At 44.7% G+C, this 27,258-nt stretch overlaps 1 protein-coding gene across 1 annotated transcript in view; it reads left to right on the top strand.

Moving 5' to 3' along the window:
- The window catches only part of LGR6 (leucine rich repeat containing G protein-coupled receptor 6), a 142,889-nt gene extending 116,814 nt beyond the window's left edge, over window positions 1-26,075 (top strand). Inside the window, exons 7-16 of the mRNA XM_081194693.1 lie at window positions 4,469-4,537; window positions 5,728-5,799; window positions 6,525-6,596; window positions 7,571-7,636; window positions 8,514-8,585; window positions 10,711-10,782; window positions 14,352-14,477; window positions 15,802-15,962; window positions 21,524-21,604; window positions 22,387-26,075. Of these exons, the coding sequence (XP_081050819.1) occupies window positions 4,469-4,537; window positions 5,728-5,799; window positions 6,525-6,596; window positions 7,571-7,636; window positions 8,514-8,585; window positions 10,711-10,782; window positions 14,352-14,477; window positions 15,802-15,962; window positions 21,524-21,604; window positions 22,387-23,636 (2,041 nt within the window). The 3' untranslated portion in view covers window positions 23,637-26,075. The remainder of the gene's footprint in view (window positions 1-4,468; window positions 4,538-5,727; window positions 5,800-6,524; window positions 6,597-7,570; window positions 7,637-8,513; window positions 8,586-10,710; window positions 10,783-14,351; window positions 14,478-15,801; window positions 15,963-21,523; window positions 21,605-22,386) is intronic.
- The last annotated feature ends 1,183 nt before the right edge of the window (window positions 26,076-27,258 follow it).

Below are 27,258 nucleotides of genomic sequence, written 5' to 3'. Positions count from 1 at the left end.
GGGAAGATTTTGTGCAAGGAACCTGCTTCCCAAAAAGATCAGCCTTTTTTTGCAATAAGGAAAATGATGGGAAAATGCAGTGGAAAGTGTGGGGTAACACTTGATGTAACACCATCTAGTCTTCCCACAAACCAATCGGAGTGAATGCTCTGTAGCTGATGTCTGATCTCCCTGCAAACACAACAGGATAAATGTAAACATTATCATCATCATCATCACCATCATCCACTCTTCACCACATGGTCTCAGGTAAGGGCGCAGCAATTCAAAATATTGAAAACAATTAAAAACAAATCAGACAATATTCCAAGTACACAACGTTCCAAGTGCCATTGCATCATAGATTTGTGCAATGGCTTTATGATAATGGCAGTTTTATTGTCAGTTCCTTTCCTAATAAACCCTAATGTGGATTTTAAAATATATATATATCGTGTCACAATTGGCACTTTCCAGTCCTTCAGTATGGAGGCTGATCTTAGGGACAAGTTACATATTTTTTGTTAAAAGATGAGCAATTTAACACTGTAGTTCTTTAAGAACTTTCAGAAAGATGTCATCTGAACACAGTGATTTTTCCATTTTCCATTTGTCAATAAGGTCTAAGCCTTTGTCCTTTATCACCACTATTTTCCTCAGTTCCTCCGATTCCCTTCTTGAGAAAGTTAGTTCAAGCACAAGTGATCTGTCCTACGTCTTTCACTGTGTAAACAGAATGCAGAGAATTCATTCAGCTTCTCTGCAATGTCCTTGTCTTCCTTTAGCACACCTTTTACTCCTTGTTGTCTAAAGGCCCAACCACCACCTTAGCCAGTTTCCTCTTTCTAATGTATTTAAATATTTTATTGGTGATGGTCTTTATGTTTAAAATGATGTGCTCCTCAAATACTACTACTACTAATAATAATAATAATTGCATCCTTTGTTGTTTGCTTACATTTCTTTTGCTAACGTTTGTGTTCCTTTTTGTTCTGTTCCTTTGGGCAAGACTTCATTTTCCTGGACCACAATTTCTTCCACTCTTCTTGATGCATGACTTCTCCCCTTAGCACACTGCTTCACTGGACACCTTTTTAAAAAGCTCTCCCAACCCCACACATTTCCTTCCCTATTTCCTTTGTACTAATTCTTCAAACCCCATTTTCCCTCAAGCCCATCATTCACTAACCTCCCCACTTCCTGTGGAGATATGATGTAACCAGTAGCAGCAGAAGTGCCTTGATCTTATCCGAGCATTTTACTCAATCTCTGCCAGGAGATTCACCACCACTGCAAAATCTCACAGAGCTTTAGGTTATAAAATGATTAGCCATAGTTTTGGGGGCTTTTTAACAGTGTGTATTGCTTAGGCTGTTCTCAAAAGCAGTGCTTTTATCTGAGTTTTCATTTTTCCACGTCTGTAACTGAAGGAAAAGATATAGTGAGAAGATAGTACATCCAATATAAAAACGGCTCTTTCCCATTACGCACCTCCCTGTAACAAGTGAGACATTTAAGACTCACCTGTTTCTGTGTCACTTGAGAAAACACCATTGTAGTAGTGAAGTTTGAAATTAGAATGTCATAGAAGACTGATGCCTTTAAAAATTGGGAAATATTTCTGGTCACAAGTGGAGTGTGCTTACCTCAACTGCAATCAAATACCTTAAGCATACTGAGCAAAGAGTTTTGTGGTCGTTACAGCACTGGATTTCATGGACCAGAGCTATCTTCAGTTGCATGAAGTGTGATTCAGTTTTCAGGTATACATACCCTGGATGTAATGGTGTGTTTGTGTGTGTGTCAGTGTTGAAATGAAGTGTCAATGGGATGCAACAAGTATAGCTCAGTCAAAGCTCAAATATATGTAAAATGACCCTTTGCAGCAACAGTGGTTGGTGACAACAGAATTGTTTTAGCATTGCTGAGAAAATTCACTCCTATAGTGGAACAGGATACCATTATCTCTACTTAGACCCAAATGAATAGAATTGAATTTTTTAATGTTGCAGTTTCACACTGGTTTTTCTCTTTGAAGTTCTTTTGTTCCTTTACAGTGTGTGTGTGTGTGTGTGTGTGTGTGTGTGCGCGCGCGCGTGACTATCTGAAACGTTCACCTACTAGTCTGTTGTATTGGGGCCTCTGAGTTTAAGTAGGTGTTATAGCATATGGATCTAACTGCATGCAAACACTTTTGACACTGATTTGTGTTACATGGTGCTTCTTTCCACTGCTAATAAGAGGCATGTCTCGCCCTGCCTACAATGGATAAGGGCACAGGGGAGTTACAGGGTAATTATGAGGCAGTGGTTGTGGGGGAGAAAGGAGGGAAGTGGGCGTTACTAGGCAATTAGATGGCAAATCCCATTTAATTCCAGAGTAAATCCATGGTTGTTTCTGTCCTTTAACCACAATCCCATTCATGTGGTAATTACTTTGGGGTCCATTAAGTGCAATTACAAAGTAATCCACAGGAGCCAGTAATTACTCAAAGGTTCTAAGATATTCACCAATTAAAACCCACTGGGCTACCATTTAAATAGAAATGGTCACATGGCATTTATGAGTCAGGATAGTTCCCTGCAACGTGTTTTATTGTGCTGGCTTCTTCTACGAATGGGACAATGAGGCGATGGGTAGTACATAATCTACAGCAGCAAGTACCTCATTGGCCATTTCAGACCTGAGAAATCCAGCATGAATTATTTGTTCTGTTTCTTTTCTTGAGGATCACCCACCCTGTTCAGATGGCATCATATTCTTTGGGTTAAGTTTAGCTAGGAGCTTCTCTTGTCTATCTTCATCACTGGCTCGGAAATACAGATAGAGGCGTTTCTCCTGGAAATGGGCATCACTCTCTCAACAATTGAATTAAACCAGTTGGGGGTGAGGGGACACTATATTAGTTGAAATTTTCAATCCAAATACAGTAGGAGGGTTAACACACTCTGACCGCTGAAAAGCATAATTAATGTTGGGGCCTTCTTGCATGTAACTCATGATATATCTCATTTCCCCTTGGAGAATTAGTGGTGCTTTCAGATGACAGTTATAGTCACTCAATGTGACATGTGACAAACATGGCATGCCAACACCACCATCCCCCAAAAATGTATTTAGGCCTGTGCCGTCCCCCTCATTCCTTGTTGTAACAATGGCAATAATATATAAAATGGCAATAATGTATAAAAATGTATTTTTCACACCATTGGCACGCTGCCGGTCTTGCATAGTTCACATATCCTCCTCCTAATGAGAGGGCATGTGTATTTCATCTTAGAATTATGTTTCAGTCTCCCTTCTGTTAGTGACTGAAAGTAAATGGAGCTGTGCTTTGCAAGACTGGCTTGTGTGGCTTTGCCCTCAAATAACAAATGGGTGAAGGGAGCCTGCCATAGCCTTTCCTTAAAACCACAGGTGGACAACATCGTGTCCTCCAGATGTTTTAATCATGACCACCACCATCACCATCATTTTATTTGTATGCCATCTTTCCACAAAAAAGAATGACTGCTCAAAGCAGCTTACACAGTGGCGGAGCTAACTGCTCGGGCACCCGGAGCGGCGCACATGCCGTGCACCCAGGGGCGATCCGCCCAGGGAGGATTTTGTCACCCCCTCCCTCTCGGATGGCACCCGGGGCAGACCGCCCCACTGTCCCCCTTCCTACGACCCTGAGCTTACAACAAAGAAAACAAGAAAATCAACTATCACGAGAACAATTTCTTGACATAATAAAGCAATAGCGTAACAGCAACTATCATAACACCAAAACACAACATTTCACTTGCAACAAGATTACATCATCATCTTAATTTTATTGGTTTTGAACTACAACTCCCATCACCCCTGGCTATTGGCCGTGCTGGCTGGCGATGATGACAGTTACTGACTGCACAGCATTGGAGGGATGATGACTCGTTGGCCACCTATGCCTCTCGTTTTCTTTAAAGTAGCCATAACATAACTTACCTCGGCAGTAGCTGCTCTCTGCCCTTGTAGGCTACAGCTGCTGCTTCCCCTTTTCTCTGAAAACCAGGCAAGGCCAAGCAAGCTGTGAAGAAAGCACCCTGTTTGAAAATGCATTAAATAATTTCCTCTTCCTTTTGCTTGGTTTTAGAAATGTGTTTGAGAGGAGGATGGTGGTGGTGGTGAGTGTAGGATAGGCTGGTAGAATGCCAAGTCCTAGAAGGGCAGCTAAAATGCATCAGAGGGAGTAGCTCAGATAGGGATGCTGGGGGTCCAGGATGGTGGTATTACTAGAGGTCTCTGGAGCTTGGCTTGGCTCAGGCCTGATTTGTCTCCTAACAGGGAATGTTCCAGCATTTCTTTGATATTGTGTTTCCAGACATGGGTGGCTGGATAAACATACTTGGAAAGCTCATCTCCAGTCCATAATGACTGTGTTTTTCCAACCCTTTGGAATGTGTCACACTCTGCTGAGCTTTTCTAGCTTTCTTAATGATGCCTTTGCTTTTCTCTCTCCCAGGGACCTAAATTATAATGAGCTGGTGGAATTCCCAGTGGCCATTAGGACACTCGGCCGACTTCAAGAGCTGTAAGGCATTTCTTTTGCTTTCCTCGAGGAAGAATTCTCAGAGATAATCTGGCTCCAGCTTTAATGTGGACGGAACTGCCATTCCAAATGCTAATGCACATTCCTCTTTCACCAGGCCTCTCATAAATTCAGCATGCCCCTCTCCCCGCACTGCAATAAATGCCTCACGGATGTCATTAGTGCCAAATAGAATTTCCAAAGTTGTGGTACCAGTGGGCAGATCGCCATGGGGTGTAATAACTATGGCCTTTGGCCAAACACATGAGACTCGCACACAAACACACCTCCGCAGAGAACTGCTGAAGGCCCACAGCACTGATGGGATGGGCATATTTTGCTGTGCCAGTTTCTGCAGCCCCTGCTGCTTTCCACCTCTAGGGCTATGTTCCTTCAGAAGAAGCTTTGAGGCTCTAATTATTACCCTCAGTGGAGCATTCTCATTTTCCACCTCACTAAGGTCCATTCATTCTTCCAGGACATGGGCAATTTCTGGCTTTCCAGGAAACAGACGTGCATTGTGGGTAATAGGCTTCTCAGCCCTTAGGGTGTGTTCAGATGGTCCTAATTTGGGAGTGGCATGCACTGTCTCAGTGTTTCCAGTTTCCAAAGTCCACATATCTGGGGTATTTCAGCTGCACTGGTTCCCACCAGATTACTGTGTCCCAGGATAGGGGTCTAGACTGTGAAGCTTACATTGTTAGCTTGCCAAGAGCACAGGGGGTGTCTTTTGTACTTATTTGCATATATTCTGCTTACATTATAACTGCTGTTTGTGATGTCAGGTTTGACCAATGCTGCTAATTCAGTTTGGCGTCATTAAATGGTTTTGTCCTATCTTTGCATCTCAAAAAATTGATACACATGCACATTCGCTGTAAAGAGGCTAAATCACTTTGAGCTTCATAGAGAATTGGTGAAGTGCATATATTAAGAAATAAAATATGGTAATCATGGCCACGTAATGGGCATGTGTCTGTTTTGCAGCATGTATACAAACAACAGGAGGGAAAACATAAGTGGTGACAGCTTCCTGCCACATCTTCACAAATGCAATGGACTACATTGAAGAGTCATGCACTATCCATGTAGTAAATTTTATGTTGTGAGAAAGTTAACTTCAGACTTTCTATGTTTAAACAATACTTCTGTGTTCTAATCCTTAACCACCCTGGTGTCTTCTTGCTCAACAGGGGCTTCCATAACAACAACATCAAGGCTATTCCAGAGAAGGCGTTTGCTGGGAATCCATTGCTCCAGATTATGTAAGGAATAGGAATATGAAACCCAAGATCACTGCATAACCCCACCACACTTGTCATCAGGGAGCTCATCATAATTCCCAGGGCTGTTGTCTGTCTATTTCCTGAGGGAAAAATTAAAGAAAGGAAACCAACACGAGTTGGAATGTTGTACTCCAAATTTCCTTTACCTGTTTCTAATGCCACGTAATTTACTGTATTCCATCAGGGGAATGAAAAAGAGGAATCAACAGGTTATAACTGCAGTGTTTTCTTCATCCATATCAGTGCAGGTCCCCTTTCACCCACTGGAAGATAGGAAAATGTATGTGAGGTGCAAAGGAAACTCCTGAAGGAGCTGCCCAAATATGCTTTTCAGGCAGTTTTCCACTTTCGTTCATGGTGCTGCTTTTTTTAGAATTACTCTGTGGCAGGCAAAGCTTGTCATTAGCTGGACAGACTATGTCAGAGCTTCGTTACTGTAGAAATTTGACTAGGCAAAGGGTATTCTTGGGTCAGCTGGGAAAACATTCTTCACTTTTCCCCATGGTCTTAGACCACAGTGACACAACTCGTACCTGCTTTCGCCCTATTCCCCCAGATGTGATAGACTTCTATATCCCACATGGTGCAGCTCTTTTAATTCTATCCCAGTCATCTTCCTCAGTAATATTCATACTAGCAACAGGGAAGAGACCAGGCCTTCCCTGCATATATTGGCATTAACTGTGTCTTCCCCTCTTCTACAGGACTTTGACTCGGGCTGGCATCCACTTGCTTCCTGGAGGAATGTGCCAGCAGCTGCCCAGCCTACGAGTTCTGTGAGTTACAAACACACTTCCCTTTCTTGCTAAGGCTCTTGGCAGGCATATTTCCTACCAACACAGGAAGCCATGGCTCCCTGTTGCTGACCAGTCTGGCACAGAAATGTACTGGGCAGCCATGGCACATTTTCCACCCTTCTGCTTTCTCCATTCCAGGGAGCTAGCATTAATGGGCTTTCTGGAAATCATATTGTGTCGCTTCAGTTCCATCTGTAGTCATATGGAACATCACTCTTAATCCCCAAATTTAATGAACACCAGTATCAGGACATATTGGGTTAAGAATATCGTGGTGATGAGTGGGTGGAAAAACAGGGCAGAGATTAACCAGGATTATGATCAAAGTTTGTCTTATGCACATATTGAAAGTAGTGCTGGATTGAAAAATCGCAGACGCTGGAGTGGCATCTACAGCTTTTGCGTAGTCCTCAGCTAACACACAGTACATTAAACTGTGGTGTTTTTCAGTTATATGTCCCCAGATGTTGTTGGACTACAGTTCCTATAATTCCCCAGTCATTTTAGCCAGTGATCAGGGATTGTAGGTGTTGTACTTGAGCAACATCCTTGGGACACAAGGTTGAAGAACACTGGTTTCAAGTAATGTAACAGCATCATGCAGAAGTATGCTTTATACCCCTATGTCAACTTAGATAGCCACCAAGTAGTAGCCAGTGACTGCTCTGTTTTTGGCTTTTTTTGGTGAGTTGGACACAGAAAGAAGCTAAATTGAACAGAGGAAGGGTTGAATAATCTAGGGATAATATCAGGAAACTGGGCATATAAATGAATGAAAGGACTGGTGCCAAGCATGGGGTGGGTGCAAAGAGGATATTACCTGTCTCTGGGGTTTCCTGCTTCCCCAGCTGCATAGCCTGGGGACACCCACTCCTTTCCTCAAAATCAAATACATTCCAGGAGGGCCTTCAAGAAGGAAGGCTTTGTTCTAACTTTCGTTGTTTTCCCCACAGTGAGCTCTCGCACAATCAAATTGAGGAGCTACCCAGTTTCCACCACTGCCAGAAGTTGGAAGAGATGTGAGTAACTCTTGCTTCGGGGCAAGCTGAGGTGGAATCCCCAAGCCTGCACAACAAGTTAAGCAGTCTGGAGGTGGATAAACAGTCTGGAGATGGGTGCTGTAGCACAGGGACCTAATTAGGATCTTCCTGGGGTTTAATAGTGTCTCTGGGTTTCTTGTGCCCTGTGTATAACTTTTTGCATGAATGCTTGAAGCAGCACAGGAAGCTACCTTATGCAGAGCCAGGCTGTTGGTCCATCTAGCTCAGTCTTGTCTGCTCTGGCTGGCAGTGGCTCTCCAGGGTTGCAGGCAGGAGCTCTTCCCAGCCTGACCTAGCATTGGTTGAACTTGAGACCTTCTGAAGGGAAGGCAGATGCTCCACCACTGAACATAACATAGTTTTGAGGGATTTCAGGTTGAGAAGGTCAGGGCAAAACAGACCAGTGAGTAAGAGGGCACTGAGTCCCTGCTTTCCCAAGAGTTCCCTTCTCCCCACCTGCATGGTATTCCCATGGGCGGGAGCACCAGCTGGTGACACCGAACCCTGCAGGCTTCATAGTGTGAGCAGATGCTGAAGAGGCCTGGGAACTGTTGGTATAAAGAAACCTTGGTGCTTGTAACTGCCGCCCCCCACCCTGCCTCCCTCAAGCACACATTTTATTTGAAGGGGACACTGTTGCAGGCCTGAGGCAGTCTGCAGGGAAAGGGGTGGGTGGGTGGGTGGCAAGGAGCTGTTTTGTTTCTTGATCCACTTTCCCCTTGAAATCTGAACCCCTTTTCAAGCCTGAATAGAAATAAACCGTCATGGCAGTCCTCCTTTCTTCTGCTGCCAGTGAGGATGGAGATCTTTGTGAAGCAAGTCTCCCTCTCTCATTTCAGCCTCTCTGTCTTTGCAGTGGCCTTCAGCACAACCGCATCCACAAAATTGAAGCAGACACCTTTGGGCAGCTCACAGCCTTGCGCTCCATGTGAGTACAGCTTGCTGGGAAGCATCAGAGGTTTTTATTTTAGTGAAGTAGTGCGAGGCAGTGCGCTCTGGGCATGATTGCAGACGCAGCCGTACAAAGATCTATTCAAAACAAGCCTGCCATGCCAGCCCATAGACACACAACAGCCCATTCTTGTGCTGACATCTACCTTGCCCCTACCAACCGAAAAAAAAGGAGCAGCAGCACTGAGTGGAATATGTACTTCAATGTGTTGGGCCCATTTCCAAGCCTGCAAAAGTACCAGATGCAGATGAATTTAAAATATTGTTGCAGAAGTTGGGTGCCACCCCTACTCTCTGCCAAGCCAGAAGCAAGATTCCAGGGGATTTCAGGCACTCACCCAGGGTTTGTGCTCCTTTGGAAGCTTGAAGATGCAGCGAAGACTGTTGTGGCTTTAATAAATATAATTCGTTCATCTATTTACACCTTCAGTCTGCATGGAGGGAGTCCAGATCTTACAGCATGGTCATTTCAAGAGGGGCTTGTCCCCCACAGCAGCGCAGCACTGGAGTCAAAGTTATCTTTCCCAGCCAGCCTTCAGCCAGGCTGCCCAAGATGGATCCCAGTCTCTTCTCTCCCCTTTTCTTCCCAGCACACCTCACTCCAACCTCTCTCTTTTCCTGCCACTTCAGTCATACACCTTATCACCATAGCAAGCTCTGTCTGCCCAGGCCCAAGAATTCCTCTCAGATCGACCATCAACACCTTTTGTCATGTTTATGCCTCTATCCCAGGTGAGGCCCTGGCTTGGAAAGGAAGCTTAGCCGGTGTTCTTCCACTGGCCTGCAATTTTCCCTTCAACCCTCCAACTAATCAAAACCCTACCATTTATTAATTTCTAGGGTTTAGGGGTGTCCCCTTCAAATCTACAACAATATGAACACACACTCTATATCTATCGCATGCCTCACACAGAGAGAAGACTTGTGATGTATTGCATTCCTCAGAGTTACAAGCATACCAGGAGCAAGAGATTATTTGTGCACCAAAACGTTTCAACCCTTTGGACTGACAAGGGGGGAAATTAAAAATAAGTGAAAACAATGGTCCATCACTCATCTTTCCTGCTCCTTACTCAAGTTCTCGAACAAAGTCCTCTGTCCCAAAGCTTAGTCCCTAGCCCAATCTTGCAAACCTCACAGCCTTTCACTTTCTGCTCAGGCTGTTCCTTACACAGCTCTCCCTGTTGAAGCTAGAGGACAACAGCCCCTCATACCCTCCATGGATCTTTCAGAAGCTATATGCAAGAGCCCTGTTGTGTGACCAGCCAGCTTGTATTCCTAAGGCCCATACTTTTGAGGTTCTGCTGAAATAACAATCCACACCATACTCATACTAAATTCACACATGATAATTCCTCCACCACCCTTTGGTGGGTGGGGAGGTCACAGTGCACAGAAAGGACAGGGTCAACCCTTCCTTCCCCAGGCACAACCTTTTCCTGAAAATGCCCTCCTGCGCTGCTATCATGCTTAAAAGAAGCTTTCCATTGGAGCCAATAGAAGGCTTTTTGACGCCTAATTGCAAAGGGAGTGGGGATGCTACAAGCTGTATGGGGAAGCCCCAGGTGCCAGATCCAACCCATGGGATGGTTGCTACCCGTCCCTAGAAAAATGTGGTTATCCTTTTTTTCCTGCTTGGACTTCCAGTGGGACGAGTTTTTTCATGTGTTCAAGCTTATTCTCTTCCTCATCCTCAAACTGTGCTGGCAGAGGGTGGGTCCGGTGGGAGGAGGAGAGTGAAAGCCTGACCAGGTATTAGGCAAAGGGTAGGTTCACAAGGAGGAGAGCCAAGAGTGAGAGCAATAGTTATCACAGGACACAAGCAGAGGGTGGGGTGGGGCAGGGAGGAAGAGTTAGAAAGAGGGTTTTTGCACGGCCAGAGGGTGGGTCACAGAATAAACCACTGTAAACCCTGTGTCATTGTCATGGATTGCTTTGAAGTCATTTCTGCACCAGGTAAAGTAATTTTTAGCCCCACAATCCCCCCCAACCTGTCCTTTATTTTGCCCAACCAAAGGTGGCAACCCTAGCAGTTCCCCACCCCTGACTTACAGACTCTTCAGCATACTTTCTCCATCCCTGCATGTACTTTTGCCTTGCAGAGACCTGAGCTGGAATTCCATTCAGTCTATCCACACGGATGCCTTTGTGACCCTCCGCTCTCTCATCAAGCTGTAAGTTACAGTGGCAGGGATAAATTACTGTTGTTTAAGTCAAATTTATATGCCACCCTCCCTTCCAAAGCAGGCCAGGGCAGTAAGAGAAGTAAAGGTAAAGGTACCCCTGCCCGAACGGGCCAGTCTTGACAGACTCTGGGGTTTGTGCGCCCATCTCACTCTATTGGCCGTGGGCCAGCGCTGTCCGGAGACACTTCCGGGTCACGTGGCCAGCGTGACAAAGCTGCATCTGGCGAGCCAGCGCAGCACACGGAACGCCGTTTACCTTCCCGCTGGTAAGCGGTACCTATTTATCTACTTGCACCCGGGGGTGCTTTCGAACTGCTAGGTTGGCAGGCGCTGGGACCGAGCAGCGGGAGCGCACCCCGCCGCAGGGATTCGAACCGCCGACCTTTCGATCGGCAAGCCCTAGGCGCTGAGGTTTTTACCCACAGCGCCACCCGCGTCCCTAGTAAGAGAGGTAGGCAGTGTCAAAAATTAAATACCCCAAACTGAGGTGCTGCAGAAGAAGTTAATCTCCTTTTACACACAGCTAAATATGCTTTCCACCTGACCAAAACCTGATTGCTTATCCATTTTCAATGTCTAAATTAAAAGGGTAAAAGTGCTATCACTTTATAATATTATTAACACCAGGCAAGTGAAAGTTCTTAGTTCTGCCAAGCAGTGAAAATTTTGGAATTGATGAGGAGCATCAACATCCCAAAGGCCTTTCTTGGCTCCACTGTCCCTTCTTGTTTAAACAATAATATACCATTAAATGCCAAGGGTTGGTTCTATTACAGAACAGAGTTTAGCTGAAATAGCCCATACAGCATGTTCTGTTACTGGACTAAAACCATGTACTTATTTTCAAGGGAAAATCAGGTGAAAAGAAAAGAAACGTATTGCTGGCAGATTCCCCTTAAAAGTGGCAGGCTAACAGTACATGGTACAAAAGCCTCGTTCCCTAATTTCTAGGGATAATGGGGTGGGATTTACCTAACCAGCCCCAGCAGCGGAAGTCCTGCGCATGGACTGCTGCTGGAAAATGAGGCTTTCCCTTCCTCTCCTCCCCACACACCTTCCCATGCCCCCTGAAAGGGGGGTAGTTCCATCTAGCAAACGAGAATGCCAGATGGAGCAATTGGGAGAGGATGATATTGAATTCCACCGATGGACTTTTGTCCAAAGTAAGTCTAAATAGCATGCATAGGGACAGCAGGCTGCTGGACTTCATTGTTTGAGAATCTAGGCATGGACCTCTAGATTCTAGGCATGTGGAAACTAGGGGAAGTGTCAGTGTCCTTATAGAATACTTGAGACTAGGGGGTGGATTTAGGGGCACGTCCTGCTATTAACAAAACAGCAACTGAGCATCTAGTGCTGCAGCAATAAAACTGCTAGCACATTTGCAAAGCTAAGCAGAGTCCTATATGATTTCAAATTGGATGGCGGGGGCTGTTTGTTGAGATTCCTGCATTGCAGGGGTTTGGACTAGATGACCCTCAGGTCCTTTACAATGCTATAATTCTATGAACTGCTATGGAAGAACCACAAAGCAGGATTGCTAAAGTGATGGGCCAGGTGTACGTGTGCTTCATTGACACTGCATTTTCCCATGGTCTTTTTTTGACATGTCTGTGCATAAGCAGAAGTACAGGAAGCGATCCTGGGGAAAGTAGGTACTTTTCTCGTGGGGCATGCCTCTGCTGACTCCTAGAACTCTGTTGTGCTGAGAACACAACCCACACTGGTCCCACAGTCATTGCAGTTGGGAAGTGTGGAGCCAGGGTAGACACAAACTGCTTGAGCCACTGGCCTGCAGGGATAAATGGGCCACAAAGGCATATCTGATCACTATGCTGATGTGATATAAATGTCTCACCGCACTATTATATTGCAACGTGTGGGACAAAAAGGAGTGCATGAAATCTGTCTGTGGGCCTGAGGCTATTCGTCTGGCATTTTGGAGAAAAGCCTCGCTTTTTTATTGTGTGGAAAAGATAAAAGTGATCGTGCCTTTTGCCGGCGAAGCTAACAGAGCAACTATACTGAGAAACAATCAGCTACACATAGTGAACTTTGTTGGCCTCTCTTTCCTTAGTGATAATTCAACCTATACTTGGAATCTTTCTGCCATTCAGCAGAATAGCTTCCCCTCATACATCCTCAGTGGGTGAATCACGTATTAAAGCTACTTGCTGGCTAGCCTGGGAAGAATGTATAATATAATAATGCTATTTACATATTTTATTACACTCTTGTACCATTCTTCTTCCCAGGTAGCTCAGGATACTATAAAAGATCATACCCTTTCCTATTGTAGCATCACAGCCACTCTTTGAGGTCACCAGTTAACTTGATTAGCAAAGCAGTGGTTCTTTACTTTTGGTCTCCCTGGTCCTAGTCCTACACTGCACCATACCCTCCAACATTTCTCTGGTGAAAATACAAAATGCAACTACGGAGAGCAAAAGAGGCCCACACCTTCCAGGATCTCTGTTTGGTCAGTTTCTCATTGGGAGACCTTATAGGAACCATGTGTATGATTTCTTGGGTTCCATGATGGAAGTAAAGTGGGCTTATAAATGTTAGAAAATAAATAGATAAAATAAACAAGACTAGTGAGAAGGTTATAGGTTGAATATCACAGAGCAACGAGAAGCCACCAAGATTCACTATGTGTAGATGCTTATTTTCCTTGGCTTCATGTCACAGGGGTTCGTTGTGAATGGCCAACAGTTGTTGCATAATTGCTAGCTGATAAATAAGGCAACTTGAAACCATGAGTCATGAAACTGGCTTGAAACCTTACAAGGAGCCTTGTCCATGTAGCACTAATCCATGATTCAGTTTGACATGTCATGCAGCCGCTGTGTATGGAGTGCTTTAAAACACTATATATTTTCTTACTGGTAACATCTATTTTTGATGGAAAGAGATCTACCGTATTTAAAGCAAATAAATCTCCTAAAAGTTAGATTATTTACCAAGGATTATGTGATGAGCACAAGTTTTCTATAAATAGTTGCTGCCTTAAAGATGCATGTTTTGGTCAGTGGTTGCCATTTTTACCCTAGAGAAATGCAGCATTCTTGGCTCTTTCCTTTTGGGACTCTGCTGCCACATTTTGCTGCAAGAAGAATACTTTCCCATGTAATGTGAGTTGGTGTTTGGCATCAGGGTGTAAATGCACGCTGTGTCTTTTCCCCAAGCAGCCAAATACCTGCCAATTCGTAACAACTTAACCTGAACAAAGGTGTGGGAAAAGCAGCCACCTATTGCGTTCTTTTCATTTATTTATGTAACACGATCTATTGATTTTTAACAATATCCCAACAACTCACCCAAGGGACTATCAGGATGGTTTAACAAAAATATATTTAAAAAGATGCAGCTCTCAAAAATTGGGTTATAAATCCTTTAAATAAACCAACCTTTTTTAAGTTTAAAAAAATCCTCATTAAAACAGTAATGATATAAATTCTACATATCCTGAAGCTCATCTCTTGGGCCCAGCACACTTCTCACTAACCTATACCAGTGTCCCCCCTCCCTCCACCCACCACCTTTTTCTCCAATAGAGATTTGACTGACAATCAGCTGGTTACACTGCCATTGGCTGGATTGAGTGGACTGACTCATCTGAAACTTAAAGGCAACCCTGCACTGTCTGAATCCTTCACAAAAGAGAGCTTTCCCAAGATGAGGTGAGCTTTGTTTCCGATTTCTGGCTTCTGGCTCTGTATGATTGGACTTCGTTTATTTGCTTTGATCTGCCTTCCGCTGTCCGTGTTTACTAGACGTTTCCGTGAATGCTCTTCAGCCAGAGGTTTGAGCAAGCGTGACTTCCTGCTCACACTCTGAATCCATTGCTGCCTTGAGAAATCGATGAGCCACTGAACGTCTTGTCGCTGGCATCATCCAAGCTCACACACAAGCAGAGACCTTGGAAGCAGGGGGCTCACGCCTGGGGCTCAGCAGAGCGGAAAACCTTTGCAAAAGCCAACCTCAGTTAATGACATCCAGCCTTCCCACAGTAAATGCTGTTTGTGTGGCCGTGTCTTGTCTGTTGTGGATTAATGAGCTGCCTGGAGGGATTAGTAAGCAGCTAAGACAATACTTGGTAATGTTCAGAAAACAATGGCAGAAGTGCCAGCAACATGTGGTGTTCAGCACTGGTCCTGCTCAGAGTAGAACCACTTAAGCTAATGGACATGACTAACTTAATTTCAACACGTTCGTTCTGAGGTGGACTTAGCTAAATACAACCGTTAGCATTTACAGTATGTGAATGGGGAGTCTGTGGCACTCTGTCCCCAGTTCAGTGCCTTTGCAGTACAGTCGTACCTCGGAAGTCAAACGGAATCTGTTCCGGAAGTCCATTTGACTTCCAAAACATACAAAAACCAAGGTGTGGCTTCCGATTGGCTGCAGGAAGCTCCTGCAGCCAATCGGAAGCTGCAGAACCCATGTCAGACATTTGGGTTCCAAAGAACGTTCACAAACTGAAACACTCACTTCCAGGTTTGCAGCCTTCAGGAGCCAAAACGTTCAACTCGCAAGGCGTTCGACTTCCGAGGCACAACTGTATATGGATCACAACATTCCTTGGATTCAAAACATTATCAGAGACTCTTGAGTGCTCAGTATTGTCCTCAGGCTCTACCAAGTTTATGTAAAGAAGGCACTGAGTATTAGTCATGAAATCAACCATTAAGATGCAGACAGCTGATATAGTTGCAGCCTTAAAAAAATGGATAGACCTTTGTGTTTGCAGGAAGAGACAGGAACATGGGGCAGGAAGGAGGAAATACCAGAGGAGCACAAATATTGGGAGACCACCTAAATAAACACCTGGGACCGTGTATGTGCTTGTTCTATACCTGTGTAACTATATTGGCTTCTCCCATATAATACTCATAATTAAAGTGTGGTGAAAGGTCTCTTCCAGAAATCCCTAGCCCCACTCACAGAACTACAGTCCTCCCAAGTTCCTTCAGGTAACTAGTAGCTCTATATTCTTCTCTCCAGGGTCCTGGAAGTGCCCTATGCCTACCAGTGCTGTGCATATGGAGCCTGCAGCAATTTCTTCAAAATGTCTAGTCAATGGGATTCTGAGGATATGAGTCCTGAGGATGAGGACGGCCACAAGAGGACCTTGGGACTGCTTACAGGCCATACTGATAATCACTGTGAGTAAGACCGATTTCCAGGTCGCAGTCTAACTTCTGCTTGCAACCTGAGTTTGTTAAATCAGAAGTTAAGCTGGGGGGGGGGGGAGGCGTGCAGTCACTAAGAAGAAAAGCAGGTCTGTGCTCTCATTGTGTTGGAGCAAACCGTGCACTTTCCTGGTTACCCTAATATTTTGATCACTCTGAACTGGCAACTGCAGCTTCCTGAGTGCAAGGAACAGAAAGGAAGACTGGGGTGTATTTCAGGGTGTATTCTGTGCAGTAGGGATCAAAGTGGGCCAGCTTAATCATTGTGGCTGTTGCATTGAGGGGGTCTGCTGCTCACTTGGCTGAATCTTTCCTAGCAGGGGGAATTCTCTGTGACTGCAAGTCACATGCAGAAAGCATTGGTGGAAATACACGGATTCCCAAACCACAGCTTGGATTGTTTGTTTGCTGCATGACATGATTGTATAAACACATGGCCCACACACACTGACAAGACCGGGAGTCTTGAGTTGAAATGAGAAATACATTTGACACAGTCTACCATGGGGAGAGGAGACTCGTCATCTCTTGATCCTTCTGAGACAGCCTCCTGGCCTATATTATAACAGCCTTGTTGCTTCAGTTCTGGAAAAGTCAAGGATACCTGTAGTGGTTGGGAGTTACTCGTGCGTAATCCTGCCCCGTTTGAGCATCGGATTGCCTGGTTAAACCCTCCGGACTGCACAGCCCATCTCAGCGTGGCTGCCCTTAGTCACTTGTAGAATCTGTCTGTGGGCGTTTCTTAAAGCGCTGCCAACATAAGAGTTGTTTGACGCCCAATCGTCTCCGCCTCTCACTGCGCGGGAGTCTCCTGCGCAGGGTGGGCGTGGGCAACGGGGTGCTTGGGCTCTCCTCACTAACTTCCAACGAAGAGTCCTGGTGCCCCTGCACCTCCCTGTCCCATTGCTCTCCTGGATCCCTGGTGTTACACTCATTCTCTTCCCCTCTTTCCCAGCTGAGTCTCCCCCTAGCACTGGGACCTTCTCCTGCAGAATCAGAGACCCTCTCCTTCTCCCGTGCCTCTGATGTCAGTTCCCTGACAATACCCTTCTCACATTTTGTAAGGCTTGTATGGGGCAGGCCACCACCTGCAGTCTGCAGTTACCATCGCAGCCTGGTTGATGCTGTCTGTTTTTTAATAGAATTCATATTTAAGCTTAAGTTTACTGTTCATTAATAAGTAGTACCAGACACTTTTTTTCTTATTATTCATGCTCCTTTTTTACACTTCACTGGAGTTAGGGAACTGATAAGCATTTATCTTTTTGTGGGAATCCTGGGTGTGCATTTCTTCCCTTTCAGAAAAAAATAAATAAATTCCATGGAAGGTAGATTTTCTACAACTCACAAAGATACTCTCAGGGTTGTACCCTACCTCCTGCCACCTTCTCTTTCAAAGAGAAGAACTTGGAGGAAGTTGCTTCATGACTTACAAAATATATTTTGAATAGCTGGTTGGTTGGTCACCCACAATCTGATTCCTGGGGAGCAGGGATGGCAATGCTTGAGTGGACTGTTTTGCTCATGGCTCTTCCTGGAAAAGCTTTGCATCAGTCACAGTAGAGGAGGTACTCTACTGTGGAATCCACATAGTGGGTTCAAATTGCCACAAGGAATGGTCCCAGTGTACCTTTTATAATGTTATGCTCCTGGGCTTGGCCTTGCATCCAGCAGTGCAGAGAGTAGGGTTTTCCCTGCAAGTTCAGTGGAAGCTCTGTGTGGTTCCTTTGTACAACCAGCTGTTTGGATGGCAGGATGTTTGTGGGAAAGAATATGCACTTTTTTGAAGTTTGCCCAAATCATGTTCTTGACACCTCCAGTAAAATACACAGCAGAGACTCAGCTGTCTAGACTGCTGGGCAACAGGTCTTACTCTTACAGGTGCCAGCATATTCCTAGCCTAGCTGGGATGGAACAGGGATTTCTGCAATGAGGAGGCATCAGTGATGTGCTGTACACCTCACAGCCATTCAACCAAAGTTCCTTAGGGAAATATTCGTCATAAATTCCATTCTGTCCATGTGTGTGACTATTCAAGGCATGAAAAAAGCTTACAGAAGAGAGAAATACTTAATACTACATTTGTTGTAATATTTCTCCCCCCCCCCCAACAAAGGCTCTCTGTCTCTAACAGCTATTTGACAGGCAGAAATTATACAGGGCCAGCTTTCTCCATTGCTGTCCTTACATGCAGAGGATCTTACTTGTAGGGAAGAAAGAGATCTTTATTCCGGCAAGTAACAGTGTAGGTTCAGCAGCAGACACAGGGCTCAGGAGTCACAACTCAGGAGTTCAGGGGCAGGGCAAGAAGTTTAGAACAGGATGGAGCAACAAAGATGTCCCAACAAGTTTCCACAACCTACACGCCATGCTTTTCAAGGCAAGGCATGGCATGCTCAGTCATAAGACTAGCTTGCCTTGCAGGAATGTCAAGATGGCTGAGGTGGCACCTGGTTTGATGTTACTGTTGGGAGCTTGTCCTACTCTTGAGTAGGACCCTGGCAGAGACACATGCCCGACTGGCATGTTCCCTCCCTCCTGGTCGATCGTTCGGGAGCTTCAAAAGCTTTCTTCTGCCTGAACATCACAGCGACCGATGCCAACAGACATCGGCACACTTAGGGATCCACAGAGTCTTCGCAGCTTGCATAACAGACCTCAGCAACTCAGCATTTTGGCTAATCTGCTTTTTTAAAAACATATAAACACACATGGAGCACTGCAACATGGCTCCCTCTCTCTCTAGCATCAAACAGCAAAGAGAAAAAGAACAAAGGACAATAGTCCCACTTCACGGAACACAGTAACACAAACATCCTGTCTCCATCACTTCCCACTCTGTGGAGTCAAAACATGCACTGTCATGTGATAGACAAAAATCCTATGACTGCAGTCATGGAGCAGGAATTCTAACAGTGACAAGACTGTACCCTCCTGTTCTGCCTCCCCAGCCCTCAGCTGTTCAGAGCCCTTCCCAGCTCCACAGAGGCTCTCTGCTCCACAGGAAGTTCAGGAAGAGAGCGTATATCCCTTTCTGAAGTAGCTCAAGTTGGGGTGAAGATATCCTCCTTCCTCTGAGGTTCCCACCATTCAGTCCCACCTTGTCATTTTTTCTTCCTCTTCCTCCTGCATTAGAGCCTGCCAGTCTGGGCCAGATCCTGACCATATTGTGGGACTCGTGGCAATTACTTTGTCCCATGATGAGGAAAACTGTCCCTATAGAATTCCTGCATCTGTGAAAAACACAGGGTTTCTCTTGCGAGGGAAAGTGGCAAGCCTCTTATAAAAGGACATTCCTTCAGAGCTCTCTCTCAGTGCCTAGTGCTGCCCATTCAAAACCCTATTTAAAACATTTACCTTTGGTAAACGTTTCCAGCAGTGGTGCGCTAATAATATAGATCTGCTCAATATCCATATCCAAGGGCCTGGAGAATTTAAAGAAAGAGATTGTGTTACACACAAAAAGAAATCTGCAAAACAGAGCTACACACCTTAATAGCCAACAGAGCAACTACTCAGGAGTGGGGGAACTTTTCCAGCCAGGCAAGCAAAAGACATTCCCAGAGCGCAAGGACACTTTCCAGCCAGGCAAAAGTACCCAAGGAGGGTTCAAAACAGGATCAGTGAGAGGCATGGCTGGGGCAGGGATGCGGCCTTAGGAGAGATTATTTGATGATAATGATGATAATTTAAATTTGTATTCCGCCCTTCGTCCAAAGATCACAGGGTTGTTCACAACATAGAAATACAAAATGAGAACACAAAATATATAATAAAAACAAGAATAAAAACCAACCAATTATCCCCTCCCACAAACACATTTAAAAGGACATAGAATGTTAATCAGCCTGGTGAAAGAGAAACGTTTTTGCCCTGGGGAGAGCATTCCACAAAGGGGGAGCCACCCCAGAAAAGGCCTGTTCTTGTGTTGCCACCCTCTGGACCTCTCGTGTAAGAAACACATGAGGAAAGGCTTCAGATAATGATTGCAGGGTCCAGGACAGTTCATATCAGGCACTAGGCAAAACCTGGACATTTCAGTTGGCTCCTAGAAGTCTTAGAGGAGGCAGCATACCTATGCTCTTGCTGAGATAACAGACTTTCGTATTTAAGCTATGGAAAATTCCCTTTAATGCTCAGCAAAGTACAACCATTTTGGTAGGTTTAAAAAAAAGAAAAAGAAATCTGAAACCACAGCAAATTATAAAATCACATATAACGACAGTACCCCATGATGCTTATTATAGAAAAGAGCAAAACACATTACCTTATCAGAAATACAAATTTGTATTCTGTAACAGTGTGCAATCAATTCCCATTCCTGAAACTTATTTATCTATATAAAAATATTTATTTCTGTGTCTCTTAACGGGATGGACCACTGGGTTTGGACTACTCAAATCCTCTTTAGAGTTCTCATGATTTTTCATCATCCCTGTTAATTTAATAACTGCTAATTGCTCCTATAACTGTAATCGACCTGGCTTTTGGCTTTCCTTCAGAAGTCTAGCAAATAAAATTCTGGCCAAAGTAAGTATATGTAGTATTTGTGCCTGACATTTTTCTGGAACGCTATGCTTCACAGAATTCAGTAGACCTGTTAAAGGAAACTTTGGGAAATGTTTGTTAATGACACCAGCCTCCATAGACCAAACTTTTCCTGTTCTGCTTTTGGGAATTTCCACTACATATGCTAGAACTCCCTTTTTCTCTCTTTACAGAACCAACATGTACTGTCCTGCCCTTCTACTCTTTGACTGTATCTGATGCCATTGCATGGCCGTCCAACACAGTTGCCTTTATAACATGCAGCCACCAAAAAAGTTAATTCCTCACTTTAAAAAAACAAAAAAAAAACCCTCACACCTCATCCAGACCTGTGTTACATACTTGGTTTCAGTTCTCCAAATAGACCTGCCTTCCTTGAAAAGGCTTCTTTAGTAACATTTGATAAACTTTGCGGAATTCCCCCCCCCCCCATTTTTAACATTTCAAATTCAGTTTTCTCCGGGTGTAACTCGTGTTTCTGCCCTACCCTATGGATAACAGGGAGTGAGCGTGTTCTTCTGCTTGCGTCCTGCTTGTGGGTTTCCTACATAAAATCATAGAACTGTAGAGTTGGAAGGGACCATGAGGGTCATCTAGTCCAACCCCCTGCAATGCAGGAATCTTTGCCCAACATCTTGTTGGTCACCATGAGAACAGGATGCTGGACTTGATCGGCCTGATTGAGCAGGCTCAAAATTACCTGATTGAGCAGGCTCAAAATTAAGGGCTGACTTTTTGGTTTTGAATAGGATGTTGTTGTTATTTACTTTTTCCTCCTCGTTGTGTAAGTCATAAACCATCATGTTCCTGAGGTTTATTGTTCCAGTTATGAGATTAAGAAACATAGGAATGTATAACAAAGATGGCTCTCTTTCCATTTTAACAGCCGTGACTTTATGAAAACAAGCTACAGGTCTGGCTCACAATGCAAAGCTAAGCATTAACACCCCTGTGATGTTGGTCTTTCTTTCTGTATGACTTTCCAGATGACCTGGATATGGATGATTTCCAGCTGGAACTTGAGGATTCAAAGCTGCACCCCAACATCCAGTGTACCCCAAGCCCTGGTAAGAAGTAGTCGTGAAGCACAGCGCTTAAATCTTTTAAATAAAAGGATGGTTGCTATACGTGTTGCAAGGGAAGCCAGCAGATACTATTTCTGTGGTCGCTCCATTCAGAATTGTGTTCTTTTGTGGTTGAATTATGCAAGCACGGAATTGGGAGTGGGTGAAGAATTCAGCAAATTTGTAATCCCCCTTTTTGAAAAGCTATTTTTCTAGTCTTTAATGCCACAAAGAAAGTGAATGTCAATGTTTGTGAAATCTCAAGAGGGGGTGAGCGGGGTGTTGTTGCCTGGGGCAGTCTTCCGTGCCCCATCTAGCTCTTTGCCCCACCCCACCAGCTCCATAAGCGGAATCAGAATGAAAAAGAAGCGTTTTGTTCTGTGAACATTCTGCTCCAAAATACTGGTTGCGGCAACTGGTTTTAAAGCTGTAGAGCTGCATGTACAAGACCTGCCTTCTGCATTGAGCCTCCTTAAATTGCAGCCATGATGTCCCTCAGCCTCTGCTTGCTTGTTCAGTAAGTGCCTGTTGCTTCCTCAGATATAAGTGGAGCAAAATGGTCAAATGTCCTAAGAAGCTGCCTTATACAGAGTCAAACCAATAGTCCACCTAGCTCAGTAGTTCCTACGTTAACAGGAGATGTCAGGGATTGAACTTGGGACCTTCTGCATGCAAAGCGGATGCTGTACTACAGAGCCACAATCCTGTACTCAGCAGTGCCTTGTGCCAGCTGCTCTGCTGCCGCATCCAGTTTGTAATGTGGCTCCTTCCTTCTTTTCTTCCAGGCCCCTTCAAGCCCTGCGACCACCTGTTTGAGAGCTGGGTCATCCGCCTGGGTGTCTGGCTGATCACGCTGGTCTCCATGCTGTGCAATGGGCTGGTCATGGCGGTTGTCTTTGCTTCGCCCGGCTATCTGTCCCCCGTCAAGTTTGTCATTGGCGCCATTGCTGGAGCCAACATGCTGACGGGCACATACTGCGCCATCCTGGCCTTCGTGGACGCCATCACCTTTGGTCACTTTGCGAAATACGGGGCCCGGTGGGAGACGGGCGCAGGGTGCCAGGTGACGGGCTTCCTGTCGGTGTTTGCTTCGGAGGCTTCCATCCTTCTGCTGACCCTGGCCGCCGTGCAGTGCAGTCTCTCGGTGTCATGCATGCGGACCTATGGGAAGGTGCCGTCTTTCGGCACCGTCAAGGCAGGTGCGCTGAGTTGCCTGGGGCTGTCTTCAGTGGCTGCAGCACTGCCGCTCTTCTCTGTTGGGGAGTACGGGGCATCCCCCCTCTGCCTACCCTACCCACTCCTGGATGGGAAGCCTTCCATGCTGGGGTTCATGGTGGCCCTGGTGTTGGTCAACACCCTCTGCTTTCTCATTATCACTGGAACATACATCCGCCTCTATTGCAACCTGCTGAAAGGAGAGTTTGACTCTGTCTGGGACTGTGCTATGATCAAGCATGTGGCTTGGCTCATTTTCACCAACTGCCTTCTCTATTGCCCCGTGGCCTTCCTGACCTTCTCTTCCATGCTCAGCCTCTTCCTCATTACCCCCGAAGTCATCAAGTCTGTGCTGCTGGTGGTGCTTCCTCTGCCAGCCTGCCTGAACCCCCTGCTCTACCTGCTGTTTAACCCACACTTCAGAGATGACCTACGGCTCCTGAGGCAGAAGAGCCAGGCCCGGGAGAGCTGCGCCCAGTCCTACGTGTCAGAGGACCCAGAGAAGAGCTCGTATGACTCTACCCAGGCCCTGGTTGCTTTCTCTGACATGGATCATATATTTGAGGCACCAGACATCTTCAGAGTGCCTCCTAGGTGCTCGTCGGTACTAGATGCCTACAGCTACCCATCAGTGACTCTCATCCCACACCAGCAAAAGGCAGGTGCCGGAGGACACGACAGTGGCTTCTCCACTCACCTGTCATACCTTGCTGATGATGAGTTGCTCATCGCATCGGAAAGCAGAGACCCGGCAAGGAGCAGCCTTAGGATTGCCTTGTTTTCCACACCGCCTGCCCCAGCCTTCACGTCTCACTTATAAACAGTCGTTCAACCTCCCAGATCTGGTACACATTCACTCTGTGAAAAGCCTACGCAAGAGCCCACCTGTAGCCACCAACAGCTTTGGACAATGGCTGTTCTGGGGAAAGGGTGGCACAGTTTATTGCTTCTTCTGGGGGGGGGAGGCCTTGAGAGCCTGCAAGGTGCTGCCAACTCCATGTATCCTAGCTTACTGGAGCATTGTCTTCTGCTCTCTTGCCACACCAGTGTGTAAGGTAGTGTGGGTCCTTCAAGGGGAGACGACAACCAGGGGACCATTGAGTTAAAATCTTCTGACACACAACAGCAAACCAAAATGTAGCAAAACGAGAAACAGCTAACCAACTATGATGCAGCTTCCCAGCTTCCCAGGATACATCTGGTCCTGCTCCTCATAAATTATGTGGAGCAGGCAACAGAGTGCTATCCCCAATTAACCTTGCCTTAGAACGATAACAGATGACAAATAAGGCAGTGACTGAGCTGCTGTATAGACATGACAATGTCTGCCAGGGTAGATCGCGCAACACCAACTGAACATATGAATTGCACCGCAGTCTTTCCTCTTCATTCTCTGTAATGAGGTGTGCCATCAGTTCTACAAATGGAGAAGAGGAGCTGCAGGTAACATACTATTCTTTAACTTGGGATGCTTCAGTTTCATTAATGCTGGTCTCTCTTTTTTAGCAATGATGCACCTATCCAGGCTGCAGATGTCTAAAATTTACTTCTAAGGCACCTAAAAATGAAGTGAGAATCCCAGGGCAGTGACAAAGTCAGGATTAGATCTCACCAAGGTTGTGCCATGTCAAGAGCCAAACCATGCCATATTTTAGGTTCACCATTTAGGGTAGAATGACCTGCTTGTTCCTGGTGTCACTGAAGCCCATAAATGCAAAACATGAGCTAAAATGCAGTGTAATGAATTTGGTGTGTTTCCATAATCTTTTGGAACTCATGTAAACTCATCCCAATGAGCACATAATGGATAGATATTCTACCTTATAGCACCCCCTCATTTTTAAAAAAACTGCTGGTGTTGCAAGGAAGAAGACTTGAGTACAGTGAAAGACTGAAGAGAAGAAATTTAAAGCCCAGATATATTCACCATAACCCAGAAATCCCCAACATAAAAAAGTCTTCTTGCCCTCTAAGCCAAGCCTGAAAAAGGGCAATTGCAGCTAAAGCCCAACCATTTACAGATTCCAGAATCCAGTTGCATTGCTCCGGTTCTGCAATTCAGCCTTCAATTATCCTCTCGCCTTCTTTGCAACTTGCATATAGAAATCATGAAAGCAAACTCACATCTCTTGCTTTTCCACCTAAAAGTACCTATGCTCTCAGTAAGAACTATAGTCCTACTGACAGATGGGAAACAGTGACACAGGACTAAATCTTGATTGGCACAGGAACGTGGTTGATTTTGGAGCCACTAGAAGGTTAAGATGTAACTTGCTGCTTGATGGATCTTGATGGATGCTTCTAGAAAGAGCAAGATACAGAAATTATCCCAACTGTTTAACAACTACAGCTTGCTGGAATTGTCCAGGTTAATTTCCAGGCTGGTTTTCCCCCCTCTTTTTTTTCTGAGAAGGCATAGTTATCAATTAATGACTTGTCAAGGGAGGTAGGAAAAAATTCCTGTCGTAGGGGATTTTATTGCTAACATTTTAATACCTTGCAGAGCACACTATCAAGCATATAGTCTAGACTACATATGTAGTTCTGCTTTTAGGAAAGTTCTTAATATTTTCAGGAGAGAAATGTAGAATGAAACACAGAGAAGGATGTGGAAAAATGTTACAAACACACCAGGTGCCTTTTCCTTCAATCCCCTTAAGGATGATTCTGCTGGAATAATTTTGGTTACTACAGTGTTCTGGTTGGGTAGAACTCCAGAACGCTTGAAGTCCCCACTTGCTACTTTGGCTTACTTCAATACAGTGTATGAATGGAAGCTGGCTTAAATGTCTTGGGGCGATTCATTATGGCCTAGAGAAAAAGATGTAACACATATAGGGGTAAGCCCTTTTGCTGCTCAGCTTCTCCAGAACTAGAATTAGTATTAACCATCCATACCTGGAAAGAATTGTCCTCCTTGGGGCTGTAAGTTTGAGCGCAGCTCAGTCAACTTTTAGAAATGCAAAATTCCTACAACTTGTAGCATCAATACGTCCAAAATCAACCACAGGAAGTATCAATTTAAATGCCTTTACACACCATGTTTGTTATTGTCTGTATATACACATTGCCATATATGATGGCATACGATGCTAGCATGAGCGTGTTTGTATATTATGTGTATATTTATATAGAGAGCTATATAGCCATTTGCCCTCTCTTTTTGACCTTGTGTCATCTTTTTTTTTTTTTTTGTATATTGATGTGTAAAGCACTCTGGAAGACCTTGTAGAAAATTAAAAAATTGTTAATTTGAAAACCATGCTTTATTTTGTTTCTATGATTTAGTTGGGGAACCACAAACCCACAGGCTTGTTCCTACATGCTCATTCCTTGTGACAGCTTGTGTCTAGGCATAATCTTATCACAGATGTATCGCCACAGATATAAACTCAATGTTTTCCAGCTGAGTTGGTTCATGTGTTCAGTTGCCAGTCATCAGGTTTAAGAGTTCTCTAGTGACATGCATGAAGGCGAACAAGCTCCAGTGTGTATGCTAGGAAGTACCAGCATTATTTAACATCACAGCAAGTGTGGTTTGGGAAATATGGGGGGGGGGGACAAGACAGACATAATCTCAGACAGAAAGTGAAAGCCTCTCTTTTAATAAAGGAGTCTGACTTGACAGCACCAAAGACAAACTAGCTGCTGGAGCATTATATCAACTCTTCAAGAAAACCCCACCCCCAAATCTTATCTGGGTCTTGCATTTCATGCCTTTATAGGAAGGCCCAAGGAGATGAATGAATGAACACTCCCACTTCAGTGACAGTCGGCTTTAAAGAAGGCTTATACACAATTTTGATAGCCTGTGACTTCAGATAGCTGAAGAACAAAACGGTACATCAAAGTTGTTGTTTTTAAGGCAGATTAATATAGCTGGCTAACCCACAAGGATTGGAATGTGAACTAAGCTCTTCAGAGTTCCTTCAATTTTTGAAAAATCTTAGTAATAGCATAGTCATTTGAAAAAACACACACAGTATAATGAAATACTGAGAACCTCTACAATTCTATACCAGTCCAGATTGTCTCAAATTCTGTATTTGGAACATGTTGTGGAAATTTAGATGTGTATACAGTTGTATGCTTGGTCTGAAAGTTTGGTTGCTAAATTGGGATTTTGTCAGATTTGACTTTGTTATTTAAAAAAACCACAATTGAACAAAAAAAAATGATGCAAGAGACACAGCTGGGGCAACAGTCAGGTAGGGACACAAAGTCTGAGAAAGTAAAGTTATTCGCGTGGAAGACACACCTTGACACACATACCCTATTTAGGCATGATGCATTTTTTCACAGCCTCTTCATATGAAAGCATGAGAAAAGGGATTAAAGTTTTTTAATCATGAAAACTGAGATTCTTTCCCAGAGACAGTGTTTCTCATCTACCCCATCTCAGCACTACGATGTGGCGTATGTGGCAGTGGAGGAAGAAACTC

The sequence above is a fragment of the Podarcis bocagei genome, assembly GCF_964188305.1.
Source record: "Podarcis bocagei genome assembly, chromosome: 5".
NCBI classification, from domain to species: Eukaryota; Metazoa; Chordata; class Lepidosauria; order Squamata; family Lacertidae; genus Podarcis; species Podarcis bocagei.
Note: the sequence above shows the minus strand (reverse complement) of the source record. Positions and strands in the feature narration are given on the sequence as shown.